Below are 25750 nucleotides of genomic sequence, written 5' to 3'. Positions count from 1 at the left end.
CCTTGGAAGCTTCATGTATGAATTATTGGCACGAATCTTCCATTCAGGGTCGGAAACAGAAAAAATAATACGCATTTAAATTCCTCTGATTTTTCTGGATAATCTTCCAATGGAGGATCCTGCAGAACTCAGTCAGTGCAGGAAGCAGCGGGGAGAATCCAGCCAGAAGCCACAGCCCCCATTTTAAGGCACAAAATGACACATTCCGGTAGGTAAAGAGTTTAAATGTCCCAAAGCTTCTTTGAAAAACTATGAAAAGAAGGTAAATGAGCGAGGCGGTTAGGGTAGTGAGCTCAGGTTGTGGGGGGTGGGGGGGTGGTGGTGGGGGGTGTTGGTGGTGGGCAGCAGGACCAGTGGTGAGGTCATGTCAGGTCAGGTCAGAGGGAGAGGCGGGTGGTGAGGTCGGGTCAGTGGGGAGTCAGAGGATCAGGGGGTGTTGGGGGCCAGTCAGGTCAGATCGGGTCAAGTCAAAGGGGGAGTTGAGCTGGTCAGCATGAATGATTGTGGAGGTTAGTTATATAGTTACCCAGGTGTTAGACTAGGTTTTAATCTGTCTAACATTTCCTGGGTAACTATTCAGGTAAGTGAACTGGAATGGTCTGAAGTCTCTGAATCTAACAGAGTTGGAGACTTTTTTGGAGGATCTCATGAAGCAGTGTAATTTCCCATCAGAAGTTCAAACTTCCTAGGCACTTCCCACAGAGTCAGTGTGTTGGAACCTCTGAGGGGTCCAGTCTCTGATTATCTTGAGAATAGAAGATCTGGACCATAATGTTTCAAGCTTTAAATCTGCGTCAATATTAGTATATTTTTGTACGCTTAGTTAAGTACAGAAGGTTCCCTAGCAGTTGTCTCTACCCTGAAGCGTTTCGCTAATTCAAAGGAGCATGTCGCCTGATTAAAATGACTCAATTGTAAATTCCATGGGCTGACCATTTGTGAGTGGGGAGAAGGGAAATGAGGAATAATCTGGGGATCAGAGCAACATATAAGTATTTAGTTTACGATATCTTACGACTTCTATTGAAATGAACTTGAGCATCCAGATCAAATTAGAATTTATTACAAGACAAGTCGTGTGATCCTTCAGGCTGTGCATAGTGAAGCCCAGGATCTTATCATGTATCATGCTGCAGGGTAATGTTTAGGTCTGGAGAGATAACCAATCTTGGGAAGGTTAAAGGTGTTAAAAAATATATTAGATTTTGAGAAGATGAGATTATAAGAAAGAGAGCAGTTCTTTAGGCATGCCCAAATGATATATTTATTTCCTTACACTCCAGATTATGGTTTACTAGGAGTTTAGTAATAAGATATTTCTTCACTCTTTGCTGACATTTTTGAATAATTTTAATTGACACGCATGTAAAGGTGATTAACACACATGTCAATTTCCACATGATGGACTCTTTTGGAGTGTCTTTACAGCCAAAGAATCATGAGGCCAGAATTTACTGTTATAATAACAGTGAGACTAACAGTGCTCACCATTATTCATGCGTAATCACACATCTTCAGGCTAGGGCAGATGCATGTTCAAAGATGTCTAATATGTGCCACTATTCCGAGGTTCCCATAACCAGCATCTTGCTTTCTACCTCACCATTGAAATGCATTAAAAAGCATGTACTTGCATGTTAGATACAAACTTAACTTGCCACAAAGTTAGGACTTATTCATTTCAGTCTAAGCACCCTTTCTAATGGTGTGATATGTCTTAATTACTGGCAAATACTGGAACTAAAAATTAACTTTTACAAGTCTGGAGCCTCACTCCTTCAGCTAATTGTTGGTGAAGATATTTTTACAGATACATTTTTACTTTTTCTCTGTTTCTTCTTTTCTCTGTCCTAATGCAATTTTTCTTTTTCTGTATTTGTTTTCTATGCCTGATTTGACTTTGATTTCGCTATTATAAAATTACATTTCCTAAACTTACACTTCCTGGTTCAGACTCCACACTGTCCAATTCAGAATACTTCCACACTTTTAATGATTGATTAGGGAAATGTACAGTTGCTTTCCTGTTGACAAAGATTTTCGATGCCATTGGGTGGGGTGGGGGTGGGGGGGGGGGGGGGGGGGGTGGGGTTTCGGGGTGGGGGGTTGGGGGGGGGAGGCATTTCTATCTCCCATTTACAGCAACCTCCACAACAAAGCCTCATGGAAATTAAAGGGGCAAGGGCATGTCTAACTAATGGCAACTACAGTAAATTCTGGCCCATGACATCATGGGGCCAAGCTGGTGTCGATGGCCAGATTGAAACCCTTTTAAACATTTGATTATAAAACAAGGGTGTGTTCAGTTTGTATAATCAAACTCGTACAAGTGTTGCAGTCCATTTTTAATCATATCAACTGATATTTCAGTTCAGCAAAATTCCTTCTTTGAGATATTTATGTTCATCATTTACTTTACCTAACCTGTGTTTTGCTCAAATAGTTTGTGTCACCATGGTGCCCTTTACTTCAATTACTCATACCTTGGTATAAATAAAATAACCAACTGAGAGAAATGAATGCATAAAAATTATCCATTCAAGATGCAAGAAGCATGTGGTTGAACAGCTGATGAGTCATTCATTTTCTTTTTATTCTGATTCATCAAATTATGTTTGAAGATTATACTTGTCCTCATTGGCTATGATTAATAAATGCCAAGCTGAACTTTCATAAAGTAAGTTTGCTTTTGTTTGCAGTACTGGATGGAACAATTCTTAATGGAATGTAGCTGACAATTTCCTCTTTGTGATTTTAGCCATGACTTCATTGGAGAATTTACAACAAGCTATCGAGAACTTGCCAGAGGACAGAGTCAGTTCAATGTTTATGAGGTAAATGCATCCTACTGATTCCAGTATTTAAAATCAACCCTTTATAAATGCCCAGAAGCTGCTTATTCATGTTGTGTTCACATTCTCTGTGCAACAATTTGAATTTTTGTTCACCCACTTGCAGCACAGTACAAGTTGTCAAGGAGATGGGGGCAGCGGTGTGGGGGGCGGTGGCGGGGGGGGGGGGAGGGGAAGCATATAGGATGAACCCAGTATTGTTGGAGCGATAATTTAAAGACATCTCTCAGAATATCTTGATGAATTACTTGCTGAAGGACACGCAATTTATAATTTAACAGACAATAATGGATAACATAAATTAAATGGAGATACTGCATTGATAAACGTGAGTACATTGCTAAGACTCATACAATAATCTGCCGCAGAATGCCAAGTGTTAAAAGGTTCATTGCTAGCCATATTTTGAAACAGAAGGAGACATTGGAAAAAGTGACTAGAACAGATTGCGTGACAGTTTGTGGCAGGCAGATCTGAATTTTGAGAATATATTTGAATTGCAATGGAACTAAAGAGAAATGGGAATTCCATTGCAGAATGGCAGTAGTGAACAGGCTGCATATGTCAAAAGTAAAGAACAGGATCGAAATAGCTTATTTTTAAGTATTCCATTTACACGAGTTTCCTAATGAATTGGCTGTGAATATCCCAAATTACAGAATAGGATACATAAGACAACAGTAATAAGATTTAAAGAGCATGCTTTTAATCATTCCATTCAGCTTTCCCTCCATTCTCTCAAATAAAACCCTACAGAGCTTATATAATTATTCAGAAGCTCTTACATCCATGAACCATGAAGCCTATTCCAAGTATTGATCACACTTTGTAGAAATCCAGCTCAACATCGGGCCAAAATTTCCTTTCACCGTTTGGAACTCTGCTCACTTGACTTACCTTGAAATAATACTCTTAAGTAACCTTTCCTAGACTACTTATTATCTTGCATAGTTTTATAATGTCCTCATTACAAAGCTGAAAAACCTGTTTCCCCATTCTTCCATCACAACTCAATCCTCTGATACTGTGGATTAGCTTCACTGATGTTCTCAGTTTTGCCATTAGAGCTTGAGTGTTTCCTTTGTATCTTGATAAGGCAAGACTGGACAGAGTTCTCAAAATATGATCAGGCCATATCTCCATATGATTTTGCATAGTTTCTTCTAACTTATATTAAACTGATTTGTGAATATGAGCCTGTAAACTATAGTTATCAATATTAGTGTATGAATGCTTAATATGATAATGTCATTCCTCTACTATTTATTGAATATGTTAAAAATAAACATATTGGCATTCAAAATAGCAAATGAACTCATCTACCAATATCACCATTAATAATCTTTAAGTTATAGAAGAGTATTTTAGTGTCTGCAGCTCTTGACTTGATATGTTAAATCCAAGTAAAAGTATAATTCTAGATATCTTTCATCATCATCATTTCTCCCAGTCATGAAGTATGTATGTGCTGATCTCTTTTGATGTGTGATATTCTAAACTTCTTAATGAATTGAATTTCATCTGCAGTGTTCATCTCTACTTTATTTCCTCCTCCTTTCTTTCACTTTCCTTTTTATTAACCTCCTCTGTCCATATCCTCCTTCCTTCCCTCCAACCTGACTTGACCAGAAGATTGCATTTAGTCTTGTTTCTATGCAATGGGAGATCAACTGGTTGATTCAATGCACAATACAGGGGATCTGCTAGTTTTAAAATAAAAAAAAACATATAAATATCCACAATTTAGAGACTTAGCTCAGTTTTGCATCAAAACACAAAGGATTTTGACAACTTAAATACCGTAGAAAAGCAAGTCAAAAGAACATTCAATAAGCATTTAGGTATTCATCTATTTTAACTAAACAACTAGCTGATAAAGTACAGGATAGTGACAATTGGATCTGGCATGATTTACATTGATAAGAATATAGTTGTGGATCATAAAAATCCTATAAAATTGGAAAATATTCTTGATGCACCAAATAATAAGCTACTGTCTATCCATTTAGCTTAGTTTTGACTATGTTTTACTTTATACAAATATTAACTCCATACTATGCCACTAAGGTGGAGAAAAGACCTCCATTTGACTTACATGATTGGTATATCAACCAATTTGCCTGCTGGAGCAAACGTTTCATCAGATACTGATCAAGCTAGTGAGCAGATCCTGAAACTGTATGCAAGGCTCTGAAGGTTGGGGAATGGTTGAGGAGTCTGTTTTGGGACTCTTTTAACTCTTGGAAGAGATTGCTTCAAAAAGCCTACTGAAAAGCGCCATTTTGGATTGATAACACATTTACAGTTCGACAATTATCACATTTCTCATAGCACCAGTGATGTCACTTTTTTATTTTTAAAAGTATTTTTCACTAAATAAGTTTGTGGTGATCAGTAACATGATAAGGCCACTATAGCTGCAAAACATACAGGCATTGTGCTTTCAAAAAGAAAATGAGTCAAACAAAATCTACACAATATTTGGTCCTACTCTGAATAAAAAAAGTTACAAAAATAACCTGGAATTTGGAATAGCCAGTAACATTACCTTTTCATGATTTTTCTCCAGGCATTAGTACTGCCAGTAATGAGTTACCCCTGTCACAAGGTTGGTACAATTACAAGCAAACAGACTCCAGGAAATATCAGTTCTAAAATGCTCTGACTGGAAGCCTTAAGTAACTGGAATCTAAGGTCATCTGTATGCTTGGCTAATTATGTAAATTTATTGAACGAGTTCTAACGACATAGGCTCCAGTTTGCCTCACTGGAACACCTTGTTAGCGCATGTTTCCAGGCCATAACAAATGAGGCATAAAAGGACAGAAACTTGTCCCCTACATCTCCGTCTCAATTGTTGTCATTGCAACGTTGCCGTCAAAGTGTGGGAGGATCATGCAAAAGGGAGCTCCCACTTGAAACCGTTGGGAGCTGAGATAGCATTGAAATAATGTGGGAGCACTTCTCACATTGGCACCTCTCACATCTTTTTCCATTCCCAACTTTGTCGACTGAGGCCGAAAATAAAATCCAGTGACTGTCCAGACTCGCTCCCTACCAAATAGGAGAGGTGAGCAAAAAACTGCCACAAATCAGTTTGTTCCTTTGTGGTTTCCAGGGTTAGAGAAATGGCAGCCAATCAGTTGAAATGCATTTTCAGCCTAAGTGCAGCAAGACTTTTTTGACTCATTAGATGACATTCCATTTGCCCCATCCCTTTAAATTCTAATTGCACACAGACTACATTTGTCGCGTTTTCTGCTTGGATTGATGAATAAAGATACAAATGAATTTATCCCAGAAGTGCAAGTGCTATTAACATGTCAGCACTGATGCAGCATTCGCAGTATTTCAATGTGAATTTGAAATGGCTATAAGTCAGTGTTAACAGTTGGGTCCTAAAATTGCTGAACCAACATCATATATTTCTTCTTTGAGTATAAAATTAAAGTTTCAGCACATTAACTAGCATTGATGTACATCAGGCACAGCATGTAATGAAACCTGTAGATGGGAAAGCTTCTTAAATGCCAATATGACTTATACTCATGCCATGAAATGCATTAAACGAAAGAGAAAACACAGAGCAGGTCTCAGTAAGAATGGGCCAGATTTTCAATGTGCGTTAAGAACCCAACACCCAGATGAATTCCATGTCCTGTCCCCGCACTCGAGCTGTGTCGTGCTCGTGATGTGACCTTCAAATTCAAATGGCCTAATTTGCTAGGAAACAAACTCAATACTCAATTGAAGGCACTGAATACCTCCAGAAGTTGGGAGCTGCCTGCCTGGTGCCAGCAGCAAAGGCAAGCACCAGCCATTCTGAGTGTTGCCACTGCCTTGCCGATTAGAGCAGGCAGCTCCTGGGAAGGCCATGGAGGAATAATGAGGTTAACAGTGGCCTTACATGACAAAGAAAGGGCCAGCACTCATGTTAGTGCTAGTTTGGCCCACAGACTCCTCTCAAACCATCTCCAAAGATATTTATTCAGGCCCCGCAGTGAACCCAACAGCTATGCATTGAAGTGCACAAGGCTGCTCAGGCTCATTGGGAACAAATTTGAAAATTTCATTCCATTTCAGACAGGCTCCTTAACAAGCTCATTAAGGAGCTTAAGGGGCTGTTAATTGGGGTCAGGACATAGAATTTATCTGGGTGTTGGGTTCCTACCCCACATTGAAAATCTGATCCATTTTTACTGAGACCTGCTCTGTGTTTTCTCTTTCTTTTAATGCATTTCATGGCATAGGTATAAGTCATATTGGCATTTAAGAAGCTTTTCCAACTACCGGGTTTCATTACATGCTGTGCCAGATGTGCATCAATGCTAGTTAGTGTACTGAAACTTTAATTTCTGTTAATTAATAACTCTTACCTACTCTCTTGCCACTGCCAGTCCGTTCAATATTCGGAACTGTCCTGGGGGTGCCAGGATGCTGATACAACATCTGGGAACCACAATTTTCAAAGCCATCCCACATCAGCTCCTGACCCCACGGCCCTTTGACAATCCCGGTCAATAGATTAAAAAATCTTTCAAAAATGGAAAAGAAACTGTTCTTCTCACTGCAGCTGAAACTCTGGACACAATGTGAAGAAAACCATGGGGCAGGATGTTATCCTTGGTGGGGGTGCTCAGCGGGGGCGGGCAGAAAGCCAACAGCTGACCACGATTGGCTTCACACCGCGAGTTCACACGGGCAAGCCAATTTATGCCCATCCTCCGTGGATTGCGCTGAGCGCTGCCTGTGTGGGTGGGGGGAGGTGGGAGAGCGCGCAGTTCGCACATGCGTGAGTCAGAGTGCCTTCAGTCTCCCTGAGGCACGGAGCTGCCTCAGGGAGATTGAAGCGCTGTGTAAAAAAAAATAAGAGAATAAAAATATAATAAAACATGTCCCCTCATGTGACTCTGTCACATGAGCTGGGACTAGCTTTTAATTCAAAAATAAAGATTTTACTTAATGTTCATTTGCTTTCGGAAACCTCATCCCGCTCGTGGATGAGGTTTCCTTAAAAATGTAAAGGCCGCTTGGCCTTTTCGGCTGTCCACCAACCATTAGGTTGGATGGGCAGTGTAAATTTGAATTTAATTAGATTGTTGATGGCCTTAATAGGCCTTTCAATTATTGGTGGGCGCGCAGCCAACTCCGGCGCGTACCTGCCGAATGAAATATCACTAGACTGCGCAATGACATCACGGGTCATTTTACATTCGGGCGTGTCGGGCATGCACCTTCACACCGAGTGTAATATTCTGCCCATGGAATAAGCATAATTGGAGGATCCTCACCTATGAAAGCTGGGGGCGTGACCAGTTTTGTGGGTGGAGAGTTGTTAGGGCAGAGAGTTTGAAGGACAGCTGTAAAAGAACAAGAAGACTGTAGCCTATAACTCGCTTCTGTCCAGAATTTCAAGATCATCTGAGCCATACATATGTGGGGGAACTGCACTAATGAAAACAACAGGAAGAAGGACATGGCCTAGGCTGATAAAAGATAAGTTTGTGACTGATGTCAAGAAGCACTGCTTCATTCAAAGAGTTATAAATGCTCAGAACTGTCTTCCAGGTGGATATTAGAGGAAAATCTTTGGAAGCATTCAAGAGAAGCACTTGGGCTTAACTAAATGGGTCAAATTTGCTCCCTGATCTGTACTTATTTTTGGTGATAAATAAACATACTCATGTGTAGCTTCAAAGTAACTACAGGAAACCAATTTCCCTTGAAGCTTGGTAAGGCTTGTAACTGAGTCCAAAGGAACTAATTAATGAATTTAGAAACACAAATTGCTGGAAAATCTCAGCAGGTCTGGCAGCATCCATGGACAGAGAAGCAGAGTTAACGTTTCGAGTTCAATATGACTCTTCTACAAAAATTAATAAAGTTAGTTGAATATTTAGAAGTATACGATCCAGAGTTCAAGCAATGAAAAAGACTTGGGCCAGAATCTTCGGGTTGACGAGCGGAGTAGGGCCCCGCTTGCCGACACGTAAAATGACACGCAGTGATGTCACCGCGCATCATTCTGATCCTCAGTTCGGCGGGCGAGCACTGGAATCAGCTGCAGGCCCGTTGTACCATCAAAGGCCTATTAAGGTCATTTAAAAACTAATTAAAATAATTAACTGAGTTGCCTGTCCAACTTTAAGGTTGGCGGGCAGGCGAAGAGCCCAGGCAGCCTTCACATTTATCATGAAACCTTATCCACGGGCGGGATGAGGTTTCATGAAGGATTTATACTTTAAATAATTATTTTTATTAAGATTCATTGACGTGTCCGAGCTCATGTGACACTGTTACATGAGGGGACATGTCTTAAAATATTTTTTTCTTTATTAAAATTTTTAAAGATCAAACTAATCTCCCTGAGGCAGCTCTGCGACAGGGAAATTTCTGCGCTCTTTCGCATGCATGCACGAAAGAGCGCAGGCCCCGACTCAGCCTACTCCCCCCACCTGCACAGGGAGCGCCGAGCTCTTCCGGGTGCGCACCATGCTGAGCGGATGTTAATTGGTCCGCCCACCCAAAATGGCGGCGCCCAGCCAATCGCAGGTGGCAATCAGCTGCACGCCCGCTCCCGCCCGCTCCCGCCCAACCCCCACGACGGGGAGAAAATTCTGTCCTTGGAGCGGGCTTTTCCCTCCTGCTGGCAGGATCTTCCATTCCTGCCAAAGTCAACGGGGATTTGAATAGATCGCCACACCTGCCACAACTGTGGTGGGCCAGAAAATCTCAGCATTGGTTTGTTTTTAAGTACATTCCATGTAATTTGAAGAGTCAAACAGCCAATTTGGATATGCAGGGGTAAAGTGACATCTTTGGAGGTAGATGTGCAGATACATCCTGTACCAAGTTCTTTGAAGGAATCTGTATTTCATTACCTAATAATGTTGCTCTGACAATCAGCTGCCTGCTGATGTCGGTTCATGGGTGCAACTGAAAACTGTTTTTTAAACACGTGACAGCTCCTCAGCCAATTGCATGCAGGGTGGAATCTTCTGCTCCTAGGACGTGAGTGTGAGTTGGATCATTCCCGGATCCCACCCCCACTCTGCCTCTCAGGGCACCTGCCCAGGGGATCAGTTGACCAATTAAGAGGCTGCCAACTAAGGACGGCAGCAGGTTCCTGAGGCTGCAGGCTCAATCAGAAGTCCTGCATCCTTGGAAAGATGGCAGCCCCATTGGCGGAGATGGGCGTGCCCGCTGTAGGAGCGGAGATGCAAAGGTGCCTCCATCTTGAGGTGCTCTCCGAAGAGATACTAAATTGAATAAAATAAATGGTGGCAATGGCTGCAGGCTCCAACACTGGAAGGGAAACCACTCCACTGGATAAGCTGCAGCTACAGCCCACTGGTAGCTACGCTCTGGTGGAGGCTGAAAACAGGAGACCCTTGTGGGCCCCCCAGCCCGACTGCCAGCAAACTGCCTCCGGGCACCTGCCAGGCTTAGCCCTAATAGGTTGCCCATCCATCACTAAGAGGATCCCTGTGCTGTGCCGAAGCAGCCCGCAAATGGGCAGTTAATTACGCAGATTAGATTCTTGCCACTGCTGGACAGGTAGCCTTTGTTGGTGCTGACCCATCTCTGGGAAGATTACCCAGATGCAGGAACATGTCGGGCCACTGACCCAACATGTATTTCTCTGAAATTCCTCCTGGTCCTGCCTTGAAGCCCATCCCTACTGGACCATTAAGACACTGCCTCTAATCTCCTATATTTGGCGACAATTCAGTCTCCAAAAGATACCTTTTATCCTATGCTGATTAAATTTCACTGGGCATTTAATAGGTTTGCATTTATAAAATTTATTTTCTCTCTTGATTTGTGCAAAGTGTACTGGAATCTGCAGAGATTGATAGGTATTCATTAAAACATACAGCCCTACATGAAGACATGCTGTGAGCTGTCAACTCTGAGGTTGAAAACATGTTGACAATTCGAAAGTGCCTGAAACTTTTGTAACAATTATTGAAGCCAAAAGCATTGTCATAAGTTTTTGATCCTGAGCAAATGCTATCATGACAACATGTAAGAAGAATAGACCAAGAATTTTATGACCTTGAATTCATGAGGAAAAAAGTAATACATAATGGCAAAGGAATGACACTCATCATTCACTGTGCTTACAGCTGCTCACATACTTTCCATGGGCTTTTGAATGGCAATTTACAGTTATTAGAGATCCTTTTCAAGCTGCAGGATATCTGTGGAGTGTGTGAGTGGAGGGAGCAACAGTAAGCCTCTTCAACAAACCAGAATGAAGGAATCTCACTGGGACTTGCAAAGCCTGAACCAGGAGCTATGAATTAGAATATTTATTTTAATGTAAAATTAATTCTAGAAAGCAAAATGAAATGAGAGAAATTAAGATGCAATTAAGAGAGGAAGATAAAAGAAAAAGTAAAGAAAATTGTATTTTATAAATCTCCAACAATAATTAAAAGTTGGAAGAATGAGACACTACAGTTGTAAAAGTAAATTTTCATTGTCAGAGAGGTTTTTTTGGTAGTAATTCCATTCTCATATTCAATTCCCTTCAAGGCCTTATCCCTTCCTTTCTCTGTAACCTCCCCAAGCCTTACAATCCACTAAGAGCTCTGCATTCCCCCAACTCTGACCTTTCGTGCATTGTGAAATTCACTTTGGCGCATTGTTCAAGGCTATGCCTCCGGCATTCTAGACCCTAAGCTTAATATAATTACATAATAATTTAATATAATATAATTTAACATAATAAATATTACATAATTTCACATTATTACATAAGAAATAGTGTGAAATATGGTTTAGACACCATGGGCAGAATTTTCTGCCTGTCAGGCAGGTGGGCCCGACCCAATCGCCGGCGGGCGCAGAGCCGATTGCTGCCGTGAAGCGGGCCGCACCGCCATTTTATGTGGGTGGGCCAATTAAGGCCCGCCCAGTGTGACGTTCACCGGGAAGCACTTTGCACTCCCTGTGAGGGCGGGGGGGAATCACTGAAATCGAGAGTGCGCTCTTTCGCGCATGCGCACAAAAGAACGCACATCTCCCTGAGGCTAAGGGCAGCCTCAGGAAGATCATCTGGACTTTTTAAAATATTAAAAATAGAAAAAAAAAATTCCCTTACATGTCCCCTCATGTGACAGTGTCACATGAGATGGGACATGTTCATAATTCACAGAAAAACTTTATTACGATTTTTAAAACCCTGCATGAAGCCTCATCCCGCCGGTGGATGAGGTTTCATGTTTTCTCTATTTCCCGCCGGGGCTCCTGGCCTGTCCGCTAACCTTAAGGTTGGACGGGCAGGTCCTTTAATTGGTGAAATGATCCTGTCAATGGCCTCAAGTGACCATTGGCAGGTAGGCGGGCCCGCAGCTGATTTTGCTGTGCCCCCGCCTTCCTGAAAACTTAAATAGGGCAGGATGACGTCGGGGGTTCCACCCAACGTCATCCCGCGTCATTTTACGCATCAGCGAGCGGGCTCCACCCCCTGCTCGCCGACAGCAAAATTCTGCCCCAAGGATAATTCCCTGATTTTCAAGGATGGGATCATGCAAGGCAGTGTTAGAAATTCAGCAGAGATTTTGTCACGAATGTTCAACCAAGAATCCTGTGGATTGCACAAAGTTCTGTTGTGAATGTGGAGTGAGAAGGATAACCCTTTGATCATGCAGTATAAATATGCTCAAGTAAAAACATTGATGCTTTAAATAGGTCTCCTTCTCTGTACTTCTCTGTTTCCACATGTTGCCTCTAATACCCAATTTCAAAGCAGTCACTTTGAAGAAAACTTTCAGTCATCTCTCCTAATAGGCCCTTAGATTTGATCGTTTCTAATTGCAAATATGTGAAAAACCTTGGTATGTTTTTCTATATTAAAGTTGCTATATAAACACAAATTGTTGTTATACAAAAGCCCTAACAGTACTTAAAGATATACCCCCTTGTCTGTTTGGCAGCACTATGAGATTTGGCAAATTAATATTGAAAATGGCAGAAATTGCTGTTATCTTATTGCATGTTAATAGTGGAAGTCCAACAACTTTGAAAAGGCTGAAAAATCATGTTAAGGAATTGGAACATCCACAGCAGCTAATTATCTCTATGTCGATTTCAATGTTGCACAGACAGTAAAGACTTTTCCAATGAATTATGTGCATACACAATGCACCCAAATTTCATGAAAATAACATTAGCTCAAATTGATGTTTAATGCAGTTAATACTGATGCATGAAGGAAAAACAGCTGTCAGTCAGTAAAGTGTGCCAAGAGCAGTAAAAATGATACAGTGCTGATGCTGTACCTTTTGGGTGATTCTGCTTTGGATTGTATTATGAAAATTTAACACTGCCAATTCTAAGAAAGGTACTGCAGGGAGGTAGTTACACAGGCACCTCTTGCTCCCGACAGCCATTCCTTATTGGCTCTAACATGACAACAGATCTGGCTCAGGGTCCAGCCAACCATGGGCTGAATCTTACACATTTTACGTGCCCCCAGCGGGTGTGTTTCCCACATGGGGGCTGTGAGGCACATAAAATAGGGTGGACATCCATCCCACCACCTTCCTGTCCACCCCTGAGCTCATGCACAGAATGCAGCACTGAAACTGGCAGCACAATCCTCCATAATGAATGAAGAATTCAGGGTCAATTATCAAGCCAATTGACCCTAATAATACACTGCCCACACCATAAAACATTTGGCATGGACAGCAGTGTGGGAGCGGGAAGCCTAATTTTTTTTAACTCAAGTGCTTAAAGGGCAGGAGGGAAGGGGGAGTCGCTCTCCGGGGACTGCCCTTTGCCAATCATGAGGTGCCCCCCCCCCCCCCTTAGGTCGAACCCCCCCTTCCTTCCTATTTGCTCCCTTCCTTAAGCCCACCCCTGCACCTCTCCTTAACCTACCCAAACCGTCCCAGCCCAAAGTCTTGGACTTAGGGATCTATCTTCTTCTTTGTCTGCATTAATGGCAGTGGTCACAGACACTTCCCTGGTGCTGCAGGGACTGATGGAAGTGCCAGCCAATTAGATTGGCCGGCAGCTCCAGAGGGTGGGACTTCCTCCCCAGTGAGGGGTGGAGGTGTCGCCTGGCCCTTGGTAGTCTGCCTGCAGTGCTTTATGGCTGTGGGGTGAGTCAGTGTAGAGCATGTTTCAAATAGTTTCAGCACCTGCCACATACCCACAGCAGGATTCAAACCACATTTTACAGTTCAGCCCTAACTACGCCCAAGATTGTGCTTGTTATGCATATTCTGTTGATATTTTACATCGAGTGCTCTCAATTTTCATTGCAACTAGGATTTTTGTTTACTTCAAAATACTCAATTCACCTAAACTAATAAAATCATTGTATCCAACACAGTTTGTGTGCACTCTGACTAATTGTGTTGCTGTATTTGGTTAGTTGCCATCTGCAATCTATTCACTTTCTCCATCAGAGCAGTTTCTAATTTCTCCGAGGTCCCCACTGAAATCCCAATCAAGCCAGGTAACAGAACTCTTAAATTATATTGGCCTACTCCTCTTAATTCAAAGTTGCTTAATTCAAATTATCTGATAGACCGTTACATTAAAAGCCCACTTTGCTGTGTGACTTACTTTGCTTACTTCCATTGTTAGAGCAAATAACAGCTTTGAGTTATCAGAAGTGGTCTGTAATCAATCGTGAAGCTGAATGTTTGCATGATGTAGAAATTGGAAATTTGTACCTAATTGGTTACAAACTAGAGAATACAAACTAAGAGTACAATATTTGAGCAAGCCTCATCAGTTTTCCTGTTGATGCTAACACAAAAGTATTGGCACTAACAGCCAAAGAAAATGTATCCCTTACCCATATCAGTACACCATCTCTTGAGAAGCCAGAGCTAGGGTATCCAACCATCTAGAATGCAAAACATAATAAAACAAATTTCAGAAAAACAATACCATGTGATCATTAACATTGATTAATTTGTTTATTACTTCTGTCCATCTCCTCAGGTCATGCACATATTACAGACTACTGGGGTCTGACATTGCTTGTCCTCAACCAGATGGGAACAGAGGCGGGTCGGCAAACAAAATGGCTGCCAATTGGCGCAGCTGGAAATTTTGCCGCCGTTTCTTCTGTTTACCATTTTCCTGAGGATGGGGGAGGGAGTGGGCATCAGAACCTGCCCACCCCTATTAATGAGACAATTTAGATTGTTATGGGCTCATTAACAGCCTGTCCCCTGAAAGTTGTCCAATTTTCAGCCGGTCGGCCGGAGTTTGATCAGCAACTGTTTGGTATCAGACCAGCTGCATGGAGGCAAGAACCATGTAATGGAGGTGGGAAGAGTTTTTTAAATGTCTATTAATTGCAAACAGTCAGGCTATCTACTTCCACATTTGTTAATTTTGTAAAATGTTACATTAAAATGTACAGCTTTCAATATTTGAAAGAGGTCATTTGATAAAGTTTTTCAAAGTTGTATTTCTCTCCATGTTATTGGATAACCTTGTTCTATAAATTTATATTCCAACACTGAGAACAGAATCTAGTTCTTTTTGGATTAGGTTCACTGTTTTAAAGAAGTGTAACCTCTGATCACTCTTTAGGTAAACATCCTTTACTTAATTCCACCATCCATAGCTCTCAAAGGGTTTACCAGCCTTGTTCCTGAATCTTCTGGTCGGCATGCGAGGGCGGGCCCCACTCGCCAACATGTAAATTGACACATGTTGACGTCGGACATGCGCCCTGACCTCACTGCGCATCATTCTGACCTTCAGTTCGTCCGGTGCACACCAGAGTCGGCTGAGTACCCGCCAAACTGTCAAAGGCCTATTGAGGCCATTTAAATAGCAATTAAAATAATTAACTGAGCTGCCCATCCAATCTTAAGGTTGGTGGGCAGGTGAAGAGCCCAGACGGCCTTTGCATTTTTTCATGGACCTTCACCCACAGATGGGATGAGGTTTCATGCAGGGTTTATAAATATAATAAAAGTTTTTTTATTGAAATTCATTGATATGTCTCAGCTCATGCGACACGGTCACAGGAGGGGACATGTCTGAATATTTCTTTTCTTCTTTATTTCAATTTTTCATAAGCAAAGTAATCTCCCTGATGCAGCTCCGTGCCTCAGGGAGATTTCTGCACTCTTTCGCGCGCAAGCATGATAGAGCGCAGGCCCTGACTCTCCCTCCTCCCCCTGCCTGCACAGGGAGTGCTCAGCACTTCCGGCCGTGCGTCACACTAGGCGGGCCTTAATTGGCCCACCCATGTAAAATGGCGGCACGCAGTCAATTGCGGGCGGTGATCAGCTGAAAATTCTCCCCTTGGTTTCTGACGCTCCAGTATCCAGCCATTTATAGTATTCGCTATTGAATAGGTACAGCTTTTCACTCATTGCATATAGCCCTTAAAGAATTAATAGCCTAACCTTTGACTCTCCTTATTCACAATTCTCATAAAAAACACCGCTAATCAGATCTCAGAGAGCTAAGCAGAGTTCTGACTTCCCGTCTATCAATGCTGATAAAACAGCTTCTTGGAAGGTAACAGGTTCAAATTCTAAGAGTGGGTTTGAATGTGGCGGAGCTCGTTAAATCCAGCGGGTGGCCTACCCGCCAGCCCTTGCTCCCACCACAGTTATACTAGCGATGGCATCGGGCAGCCTGCCCTCAAGTGGGCCAATTGAAGTCCTTAGTGGGGATTTGATTCGCACTTAAGGACCACCTCCTGCAGCCGCTGGGATTTACCAGTGGCGGGCGAGGCCCATGCCAAGTTTCCGAGGTTTCTGAGTGCGGACTGGTAGCCAGTAGTGCGGGTCCCTCCTTAATGGTCCCTCTGGGTCCATCGAAGAGCCATCCCAAGGTGTTACACCCCTTCCCTCCAATGTGTTACCCCTGCCAGGTAGCCCTCCTCCTATGGTGTCTCAAACTGCTGCCCGTTCCAGCCCATTCACCTTCTCCCCTCACCAGAGCCTGCCAGCTTGGCACCCAGTGAGATCTCCAAACATTGACCCAGATCCTGTTCCAAAACTGTACCACTCTGTCCCGAAGTATTGGTCAGATCTCCTGCTCCTGAGGAGCGGAAATCCACTTCCAGCCTATTAATGGCAAATTATGGCTGTGGAGCAGGCACTGTCCCCCTCGCCGGCTCCCTCCAACCCCGATTTTTTAGTTGGATGGGGTGCAAGGGATCACTTATAATTCATCCCTAAGTCCCCTGTACTGTACTTAACTTCTGATAACTGAAGTTTTATATTTATTCTCCCTGTATCTAGTTCTCAAAGAAATAAATGGTTTCAGCTTGTGACTACAATCTATATAACGTTCAGCCATATGTTTTCACTTGAGGTAAAAGATGGATATCTCATCCTTTGAACCTGAAGGTATTATTTCTTTCTCCTTGCTTTAGTTTTTACATATTTAATTGTTGTTGAAAGGCATACCCTCTCTTCATCCTAGGATCTTCCACTCCCCAGTTTTTATCATGTTGCACTATGTAAAGGAAATGTCTTTTTTTCCCTAATATTACTGTGGAATACTAAAGCAGACTTGTATATGTCCGTTTGTGTGTGGCTAATTTAATTAAACTAAAGACGGTCAGACTGCAAGGTTTGAATCATCAAAGGCATTAAGCCATTTAAGGCAATAACAGGCATTTTGAAATGGAGATGGGTGAGTGAAGATGAAGGCTCAGCAGACACAGTGTGAATGGAATTTGCATTTTGTAGATAATCTGATAAATTGCTTTTCAAAGGGATATGATAATATGTTTTACAACTGACAAGATAAATAAGGCCAAGTTATTAAGTTTAATTTTCCCAAAATTGTTGGCCATAAGGACAACATGAAAGATGTTTATAGTCTGGGAAAGCAAGGGTGAAACATGGGATTTATGGATCAAAAGAGAGAAAATGTAAAGATGGAAAGCTGTATAGGGAGTGGCCCTGTGAAATCTTGAGAGGTGGACTGTGTGAAATAGGCCTGTGAAAAAGCAGCCTCTAGCCACTTCTAGAGAAGTGCTGGTTTGATCCAGAGTGCAAGGTTTTGTTATATGTGTCAAGTGAGGGGGAGAGAGAAGCTGTGAAATACCTCCCTTATAGCGACAGTGGATGCTTATGGTAATATTGCTGGATGTTTTAAAGATTAAGGGAAGAATTTTCCTGTCTGTGAGTGGAGGCGGCAGGGGCCCACTCGCCGACATGTAAAATGAAGTGTGGTGACATCGGGCGGGCATCCCGACATCACCACGCGTCAGTTAAACTGTCAGTTTGGCGGCCGCACAGCCATGTCAGCTGCCTGCTCGCCGAACTGTCAAAGGCCTATTAAGGCCCTTAACAAAGTAATTAGAGCTGATTAGAATGCTGCCCGTCCAACTTTAAGGTTGGCCGGGCAGGCGAAGAGCCCAGGCATTTTTCATGAAAGTTCATCCATGGGCGGCATAAGGTTTCATGAAGGGTTCATTAAATAAAACTTTTTGAAAAAAATGAATGGACATGTCCCAGCTCATGTGAGTTTCACATGAGGGGACAGATCCTTAAAATTTTTTTTGACCTTTCTTACATTTTTCAAGACTTAAACTAATCTCCCAGAAGCACCTCCGTGCCTCAGGCAGATTTCTGCACTCTTTCGTGCACATGCGCGATAGTACGCAGGCCCCGACTCAGGGAATCCCCTCCCCCACCAGCACATGGAGCACACAGCGCTTCTGGGTATGCATCACGCTGGGCGGGCCTTAATTGGCTCGCCCACGTAAAATGGTGGCACGGTTTGCACTCGTTCCTGCCCAACACCGCACAACCCCAACGACGGGGGGATAATTCAGCCCTAAGAAACTGTTTGGGCTGTTGCATAAAAAGGGGTGCATAGTTGGGAATCTAGTTAAGTAGAAATCTTTTGGGAACTGTTATAAGACTAGGTTTAACCATGTAACTGTCATCTTGTGTGTGTTTTTTTTATTTTCTTTGTTAATAAATGTTTTAATGTAATCTTTAAAATCTGAAAAGGTGATAGTGAACTCCTGGTTTCTGACTTCAGTGTGCATATCCTCTCATAATAAATACAAATTGAAAAATCATTGTGATAGCCTGGCCAAGTTCCCCTGTGGAATTTGGCCAGCCTGGTAAATGCCACCTGCCATATCATAACAACTTAATTTAATGACAAGTATTTTGATTTTTTTGGTCCCTAGCATTTTTGATCCAACCACATCGGGCCAGATTCTCCCGTCCTGAATTGGGATTGAACAGAGGTGGGCCTTTTATCCTGCCCACTCCGGAGTTGACCCACCTCTGTTCCTGCCTCGAGTCTGCCTCACTCCAGGTCAATTAAGGCCCCCAGAAAAATTGGCAGGCTGGTAACGGAAGTGGGTTCCCAACCCGGAATTGAACCCGCCTCCTGATTCCTGCCTAGAAGGGGAAAATATGGCCCTGGGTGTTTGATTCAGGGATGAAAGAAGAAAGGTTTGCATTTATATAACTCCTTTCACAAACTCAACATGGTCCAAAGTGCTTTACAGCCAATGAAGGTCTGTTGAAATGCAGTCACTATTGTAACGCAAGAACTGTAGCAGCAAATTTGCAAATGGTGGAATGTTCCACCAACAACAAAATAAATGACCAGGTCATTTTTTTTACACTGTATTCCTACCACCTGGAAAGGTGTTAGGATTGGATGCACATGCGCACTCCGCCTGCAGTGCAGTAGCTGGTATATGCGCAACTGATCCTGATGCCTTACCAACCAGCAGCAGGAGTATCAATGTTATGCAAATCCCAATTCTTGCACAGCCTGGCTAGTTCATTTGGTAAGCCATGGGGCTCTTAATACCAGAGTCATTGGGCAGAATTTTCCATGCCCACTGGCGGCGGGCATGATAGGTGGCATGAGCGGAAAATATGGCACCGTCGGTTTCACGATGGCGAGAAGGCATGTTGCGATTGTCCAAGCAGCCCGTCTCGGTGGGCCACATTTCCCACCATCAGCCTTCTGGAACCTCATTGTAATAGATCAGCATATCATAATCAGGCCATCCCACCAGGCTCTTGCATCCCCAGCCGATCGTCCATCCACGTCAGTGGGAAAACACGCCAACGTGTTTGACAACAGCAAAAGGCGATTTGCACTTGGCGGCCTGCACTTTGGATGAACTAGAGGTGAGCACACAGCAACATTCTGCCGAGCTCACCAGGGCCGCCTGTTGCTTTGCAAGTTTCAGGGGCACCGGAGGTTCGGGGTAAAGTGCAGCTTTGTCTTTGAGGTGACTTGTGAGGGGGAGGGGGGTGGATTACAGCCTTGCCGTTGAGGTGACTGGTGGCGGTGGGTGCATGGTGGTTAAGGGCAGCCCTGCCTCTGAGGTGACTTGTGAGTTTGAGGGGGAGCGGGAGGCAAGTGCAGTCTTGACGTTGAGGTGACTGGTGGTGGGAGGTGTGGGTGGAGGCAAAGGCAACCCTGCTGTTGAATATAGCGCACAAACATTTAGGGTGGTGGCGGGGTGGGAGGTGGGTAGGGGGCGTGGGTAGGGTGGGTGAGGGAAGTGGCCACGCATTCGGGGAACCCGTAGAAAGTGACCATTCATCTGCAACTGAGACAGTTCAGGCGCAGCCATATTGAGATGATTTGGGTTGGGCTCCTGGCTTATCTGCTCACTTATGCAACGCAAAGGCATCAAAGTGCCACCAAGTTCCCCAGAGCTCCACCACCGTTCTTAGTACAGCCATGCTAATCACGTGTCTCCCTCTTTCATCCTGCAGGAGGAGTATATGAGGATCAAGGAGCCTGGTGAACCAGCTGTATGCCTGATGGCCAACAGAGCATGAAGAAGATGGAGGAGAGAGCGACTGAGGCTCCTGGCTGTGCAGAGGCAGGAGTAGCAACCTCAAGAAGAAGAGGCGGCTGGGGCTCCCGCACACACTGCCCAAGAGCCACAGTGAGCCATCGCAGGCCAGCGCCTAGCGACACCCAGGGCCTTTAGATGCCGCCTCTCGTTCATGCAGATGACCAAGGATCAGTGTCACCGAAGACTGCGAATGTCTAGGGAACTGGTCGCTCACATCTGCCCGTTACTACAGGATTTAGTACCACGGGAACATGGAGGGCATGCACTGCCAGTGGCTGTGAAAGTGATTCACAGTTTATATGCTAGTGGATCCTTTCAGGGCTCCACAGGTGACCTCTGTGGGATCTCACAAGCCTCCACCCACAAATGCATCCATGAGGTCACAGATGCCATCTCTGTGAGGGCTCACAACTTTATGCATTTCACCCGGGACCAGGAGAGCCAGGATGGAAGAGCAATTGGATTCGCCCAGATCTTGGGTTTCCCACAGATGCAGGGTGCGGTCTACTGCACTCACGTGGTGCTCAGATCTCCTTCGCAATACACGGTGGACTACATCAGCCACAAGGGATTCCATTCGCTCAATGTGCAGCTGGTGTGCAACCACCAGAAATGCATCCTGCAGATGTGTGTGCATGGTTTCCAGGGAGTGTGCACAATGCCTACATCCTCAGTCGGTCACAGATCCCTGGAGTTTTTCAGGGTCCACAGAAGCTGCAGAGTTGGCTCCTCAGGGAAAAGAGCTACCCACAGAGGATGTGGTTGATGAGACCCATGTGGCAGCCTCAGACTGCAGCAGAGCGATGGTATAATAAGGCTCATGCAGCAGCTCGCACCTTGGTGGAGCAGACCAAGATGAGGATCCAGTGCCTGGACTGGTCTTGAGGAGCCCTGTAATATAGTCCACAGAGGGTGTCACGCATCTTCATCATCTGCTGCATCCTTTACAACCTGGCACGGCAATGGGGAGACAAGCTGGCTGAGGAGGAGATGGAGGAGCTGCACGCCTCCTCCGATGAGAAGGACGCTGTGGGGCATGAGACTGAGGTCCTTGGAGGCAACGATGACGGAGATGAGACCCTTGCACCAGTTAGATGAGGCAGGGGCACATGGGAGGTCCTCATTGCTGCTAGATTTGTGGAGGATGATGACGACATGCAGTGAGGCGACCCCATAGTTCCTCACTGCGTTTGTAAATGTTTGACTCCAGTCTGGCTTATGGTAGTGCGAATACCCTCTGTGAGAATGCTCCTGTCATGAAGATGCAGTGGAGGCCCTAAAAGTCGCTTGATTGCAGGAGGATGATGACGACATGCATTCAGGACACTCCATAAATCTTCACATAGTCTCTGAGAATGTCTGACTCCAGCCTGGCCAAGTGCAGCTCGCTTGTATTCCATGATCAGGATCATATCATAGAGATGCAGGCATGAAACTTTAGAAGCATCTGATGCTTTGTCCGCCTTCAGCACCTGAGCCCTTCAGGAGCTGGAGCACAGCAATAATGGTCACAGATGCTGAAGTCCCCAGCCTTTCCTTAAAGGTGCTGAGAGCACACTGAGAGAATAAGAGAACTCTGTGGTGCCTGCCCACAACATTCTGACAGTGATGATGAGCACTGTTGAGGTGCAGGCATCAGTAATGTTTCCAAGAAGTGTGAGGCCGGACCATCACGGTGGTCTGAAGGCTGAGCAGAGCACAGGGAAGAGGCCCTGAACTGAGGCACCTGCTTTTATCTTGTGCAGAAAGGTTTCACACCTGAGTGACTAGAACACTGCTCATCAGAAAACGGAGCCATGGGCAGGGAGACACTCTTGGGGGTTTATTGACAACAGTGAACAGTATGTACAAGTGATTAACTCCTGTGCCCAGGCTGTGCAACCAATTCTTCTTGACTCTCCTAACACTGCCCTTGCATCTTGATGCTCCCCGGACATCCACAGCAGAGGTGGAGGTAGCCTGCTGACTGTGACGCCCTGTCTGTGATAACTTTGGTGGGCATCCTCTGGAGGGCTGAGACTTGGAGGGCCCCAGCCTGCTTTCAGGGGCATGCTGTGTGGCAGTAGCACCCTCCTCAGTCTGTGGAGCTAGAGCTGCTGAGGTCACAGGAAGAGGGGAATTGGATGGGCTGGTCACCCTTGGAGTCACCTGGATAGATGGACCCACAGTGCACACCTACAGATCCTTCTTCCTATGGGTTCCCCGGGGGGGTCCTGGCTGACTCCTTGAGCAGCAGAGGTAGCTGGAGTGAGATTGAACTGCCCAGTACCTGTCTTGTGTACACAGTATTGGATGCCAAATATGGCATCATCGACGGAGTTAAGCAGTGCAGGAGCAAAGTCCTGGACCAAGGTCTCCATGGCAGCCGCCATCCTACCAGTGTTGACCTTGGTGCATCGCAACGCTGGCTCTATCACCTCAGAGTTAAGGCAGACAGGCTCCTCCATCGTGTTTTGCAATCTGAGGAGTGCAGTGGACACTGATATTCCTGAGCTTGCCTTTGCAGCTCCAGCAATTGTGACATGACCGAGTCCAGAGGCTCATCATCTGACTTCGACTCAGCAAATATCTGGCCTCCAGCAGTCCTTCAAGTGCTGGGCACCTGGGAAGTCCCTGCTTCCACCTGCAGTGGATCAGACAGTGCAACGTGCTCACCAGATTGTAATCCTGGGGCCACTCTAAAGCTAGGTCCCACCAAGGTGTGTGTCTCTGCACTGGTGGAGGGTGTGGGGGTGCGCTGTAACGGGACTTCAGGGATGGTGACTCCAGATTCCTCGTCAGAGGTTTCTTCAGGGCTTGATTGGAGGCCCAGGGTCATGGACTCTGTCAGCTTTATGGCAGATGTACCTGTAAAAGCAAGGAGAGATAATTAGGACATGACAGTGGCCTGTGAAAGAGGACACATCACTCACAGCATGGTTGCCTGATGGATGTTGCACTGCTGATCCTCACTTGGTAGAGCAGCACCGACCTCACCGTCCGCACAGGTCTGGTCCAGATCCTCGCTGGCCAGCTGGATGGCTCTGTTTTCAAAGTCCGTGAAGACCTTAATTTTGGGCATTCCGGCACCGGTCTGTGACCTCTCTCTTTAGTTGTGTGCCAGCTTGTTCTACATGGATAGAGATGGAGAAAGTATAAGCAGGATGCCTGCCGGGCCAGATGATAAGTATGCCTGGCCTGTGTGGGTGGGAATTGGTACCATAGACAGGATAAGGACAATGATGGTGAGTGTGAGACAGTGAATGGCGATGTTCCTTGAAATGGCAGTGAGTGAGGGCCCTGTGGATGTGTGATTGGGTTTGTGAGTGTGTTAGTTGAGAGTATTGTAAAGAATGACTTATCCTGGAGGAACAGAGGAGATCATTCACCCTGTTGCTTCACTGGGTGGCTGTCGCCTTCTGAACGATTGTGGCACTGACCGTTTCTGCCACCGCCTCCCAAGCCGGGTTAGTGCTCTTGCTGCCCATCTTGTAGCCAGAGCGGGGATAGAGGACATCCCGGTGGGCCTCCACGGTATCCAGCAGTTGCTCGAGGGACCCGTCATTAAACTGGGTTGGGGGGTGGGGGGGGGGGGTGCTGCAGTCTCCTTGCCTTTGAGGGCCATGCCTCCCAGGCAGCAGTGGTGAGCTGGAAGCAATGAGCGCTGTGCTTGCGGCTGGCCTTTAAACATGGCGCTATGGAAAGGACGTGTTTCCTGGGAGTAAATAATTAATGAGGTGGGCTCGGGTCGATACGGTGTGAAAACCCACCATCGCCGTCAGCGGGCAGCACGTCATTTTACCCGCCCGTTACTGCACTTGGTGCAAATTTGGGAAAACTCCACCCATTGTCTCGACTCCCACATTGGGTGAAGATTTTTTTTATTTTATCTTGTTATTAACTATTTATTTTTTAATGTTTTTTATTCAAAACACTGAATAATTGTGGTGAATAAAGCCCATTGTCGCAGGTAAAAGAATTATAAAGAGTGAACTGGAGTTTCCCGGGAGAGCCCACTTACCAAAGAATACATTCATTTGTAGAAAATAATAAATGTTAATAAATAATGTAATATGCTTCTCAAAATCTTTTTGATTGCATCTGCAAAAATGCATGTTCAAAAAGCGATGTATTTCTGATGAGAATTTCAATAACAATGACTGGCAAATGAAGAGAACATTTTGGGGAACAGTCAATCGTAACATGATTCTATTTTAATTTGCTCCCTAATAACAGGTTTCAGTTGGCATCTCAAAAGGTAATTTAGGCTGTCTGTCTAGTTGCAAACGATAAAATGAGTTATAAGTCACCAGCCGTACTTAAAAGCATCTCTCGCTTTCTGTGATTGACACTGCCTCAGCACATGTGCAAGGAATGCTCCCCCTGATGTTGTGGCACAAATAAACACAACCCTTTTTCATGTGTTGCTTGAGAGATAAGTATTGGCTGGGACACCAGGAGAACTCCTCTGTTCTTCTTCAAGTAGTCCATCCCAGAGGGCAGACAGGGTTCCGAAAGACAGCATCTTCCACAAGGCAGTGCTCCCTGAACATTGCACAGATGTGTCAGCCTAGAACAGGTGTTCAAGTCCCTGGAGTGGAGCTTGGACACACAATCATCACACTCTGAGATGGTGCTACCATTGAGACAGGATTCAAGTGCAGCCTAAACAAATTTGTGCTTAGGATTTGATCTCTGAGAGTTCCCAGTCTCATGCACTATGCTTTCCCATTTGACTGCAACATAGAATTTTTATACTCTAGCCCTAATTATGCATGTTAATATTATACAAGCCATTACATTTAATGCTTGCACCAAAGGAACGGGAAATAAGACTCACAACGTCTACTGGATGACCTTCTCTACTTTAGGAATCTGAATAAAAGCTATGCTAATCTTTTTGGATAATTGAAACACATTAAATAGGTAATGGTTCCTTTTTGTGTTACGCTATTTATTTAATCTCACTTAACCATGAGAATGCTGAAGTTCTTTACACCAATTTTAACAAAACAATAGACAAATGAAAAATTGGCCGAATGGTATTTTTACTTGCAACTACAATTTTTTGGGAATTAACAATTACCAAATTTTGAATCACCTTTCATTTTTTTGA

The 25750-nt window shown here is 44.4% G+C and overlaps 1 protein-coding gene across 2 annotated transcripts in view; it reads left to right on the top strand.

Moving 5' to 3' along the window:
• cpne5b (copine Vb) overlaps window positions 1-25750 on the top strand; it is a 723670-nt gene that overhangs the window by 482283 nt on the left and 215637 nt on the right. Inside the window, exon 12 of one of the 2 annotated variants that reach the window (XM_041195525.1) lies at window positions 2759-2834. In XM_041195525.1, the coding sequence (XP_041051459.1) occupies window positions 2759-2834 (76 nt within the window). Of the gene's footprint in view, window positions 1-2758; window positions 2835-25750 lie in introns of those variants that run through there. The other variant, XM_041195524.1, reaches the window with a different exon arrangement.

This window comes from Carcharodon carcharias, chromosome 9, assembly GCF_017639515.1.
Source record: "Carcharodon carcharias isolate sCarCar2 chromosome 9, sCarCar2.pri, whole genome shotgun sequence".
Taxonomy (NCBI): Eukaryota; Metazoa; Chordata; class Chondrichthyes; order Lamniformes; family Lamnidae; genus Carcharodon; species Carcharodon carcharias.
This window is presented reverse-complemented; position numbering and strand designations above follow the sequence as displayed.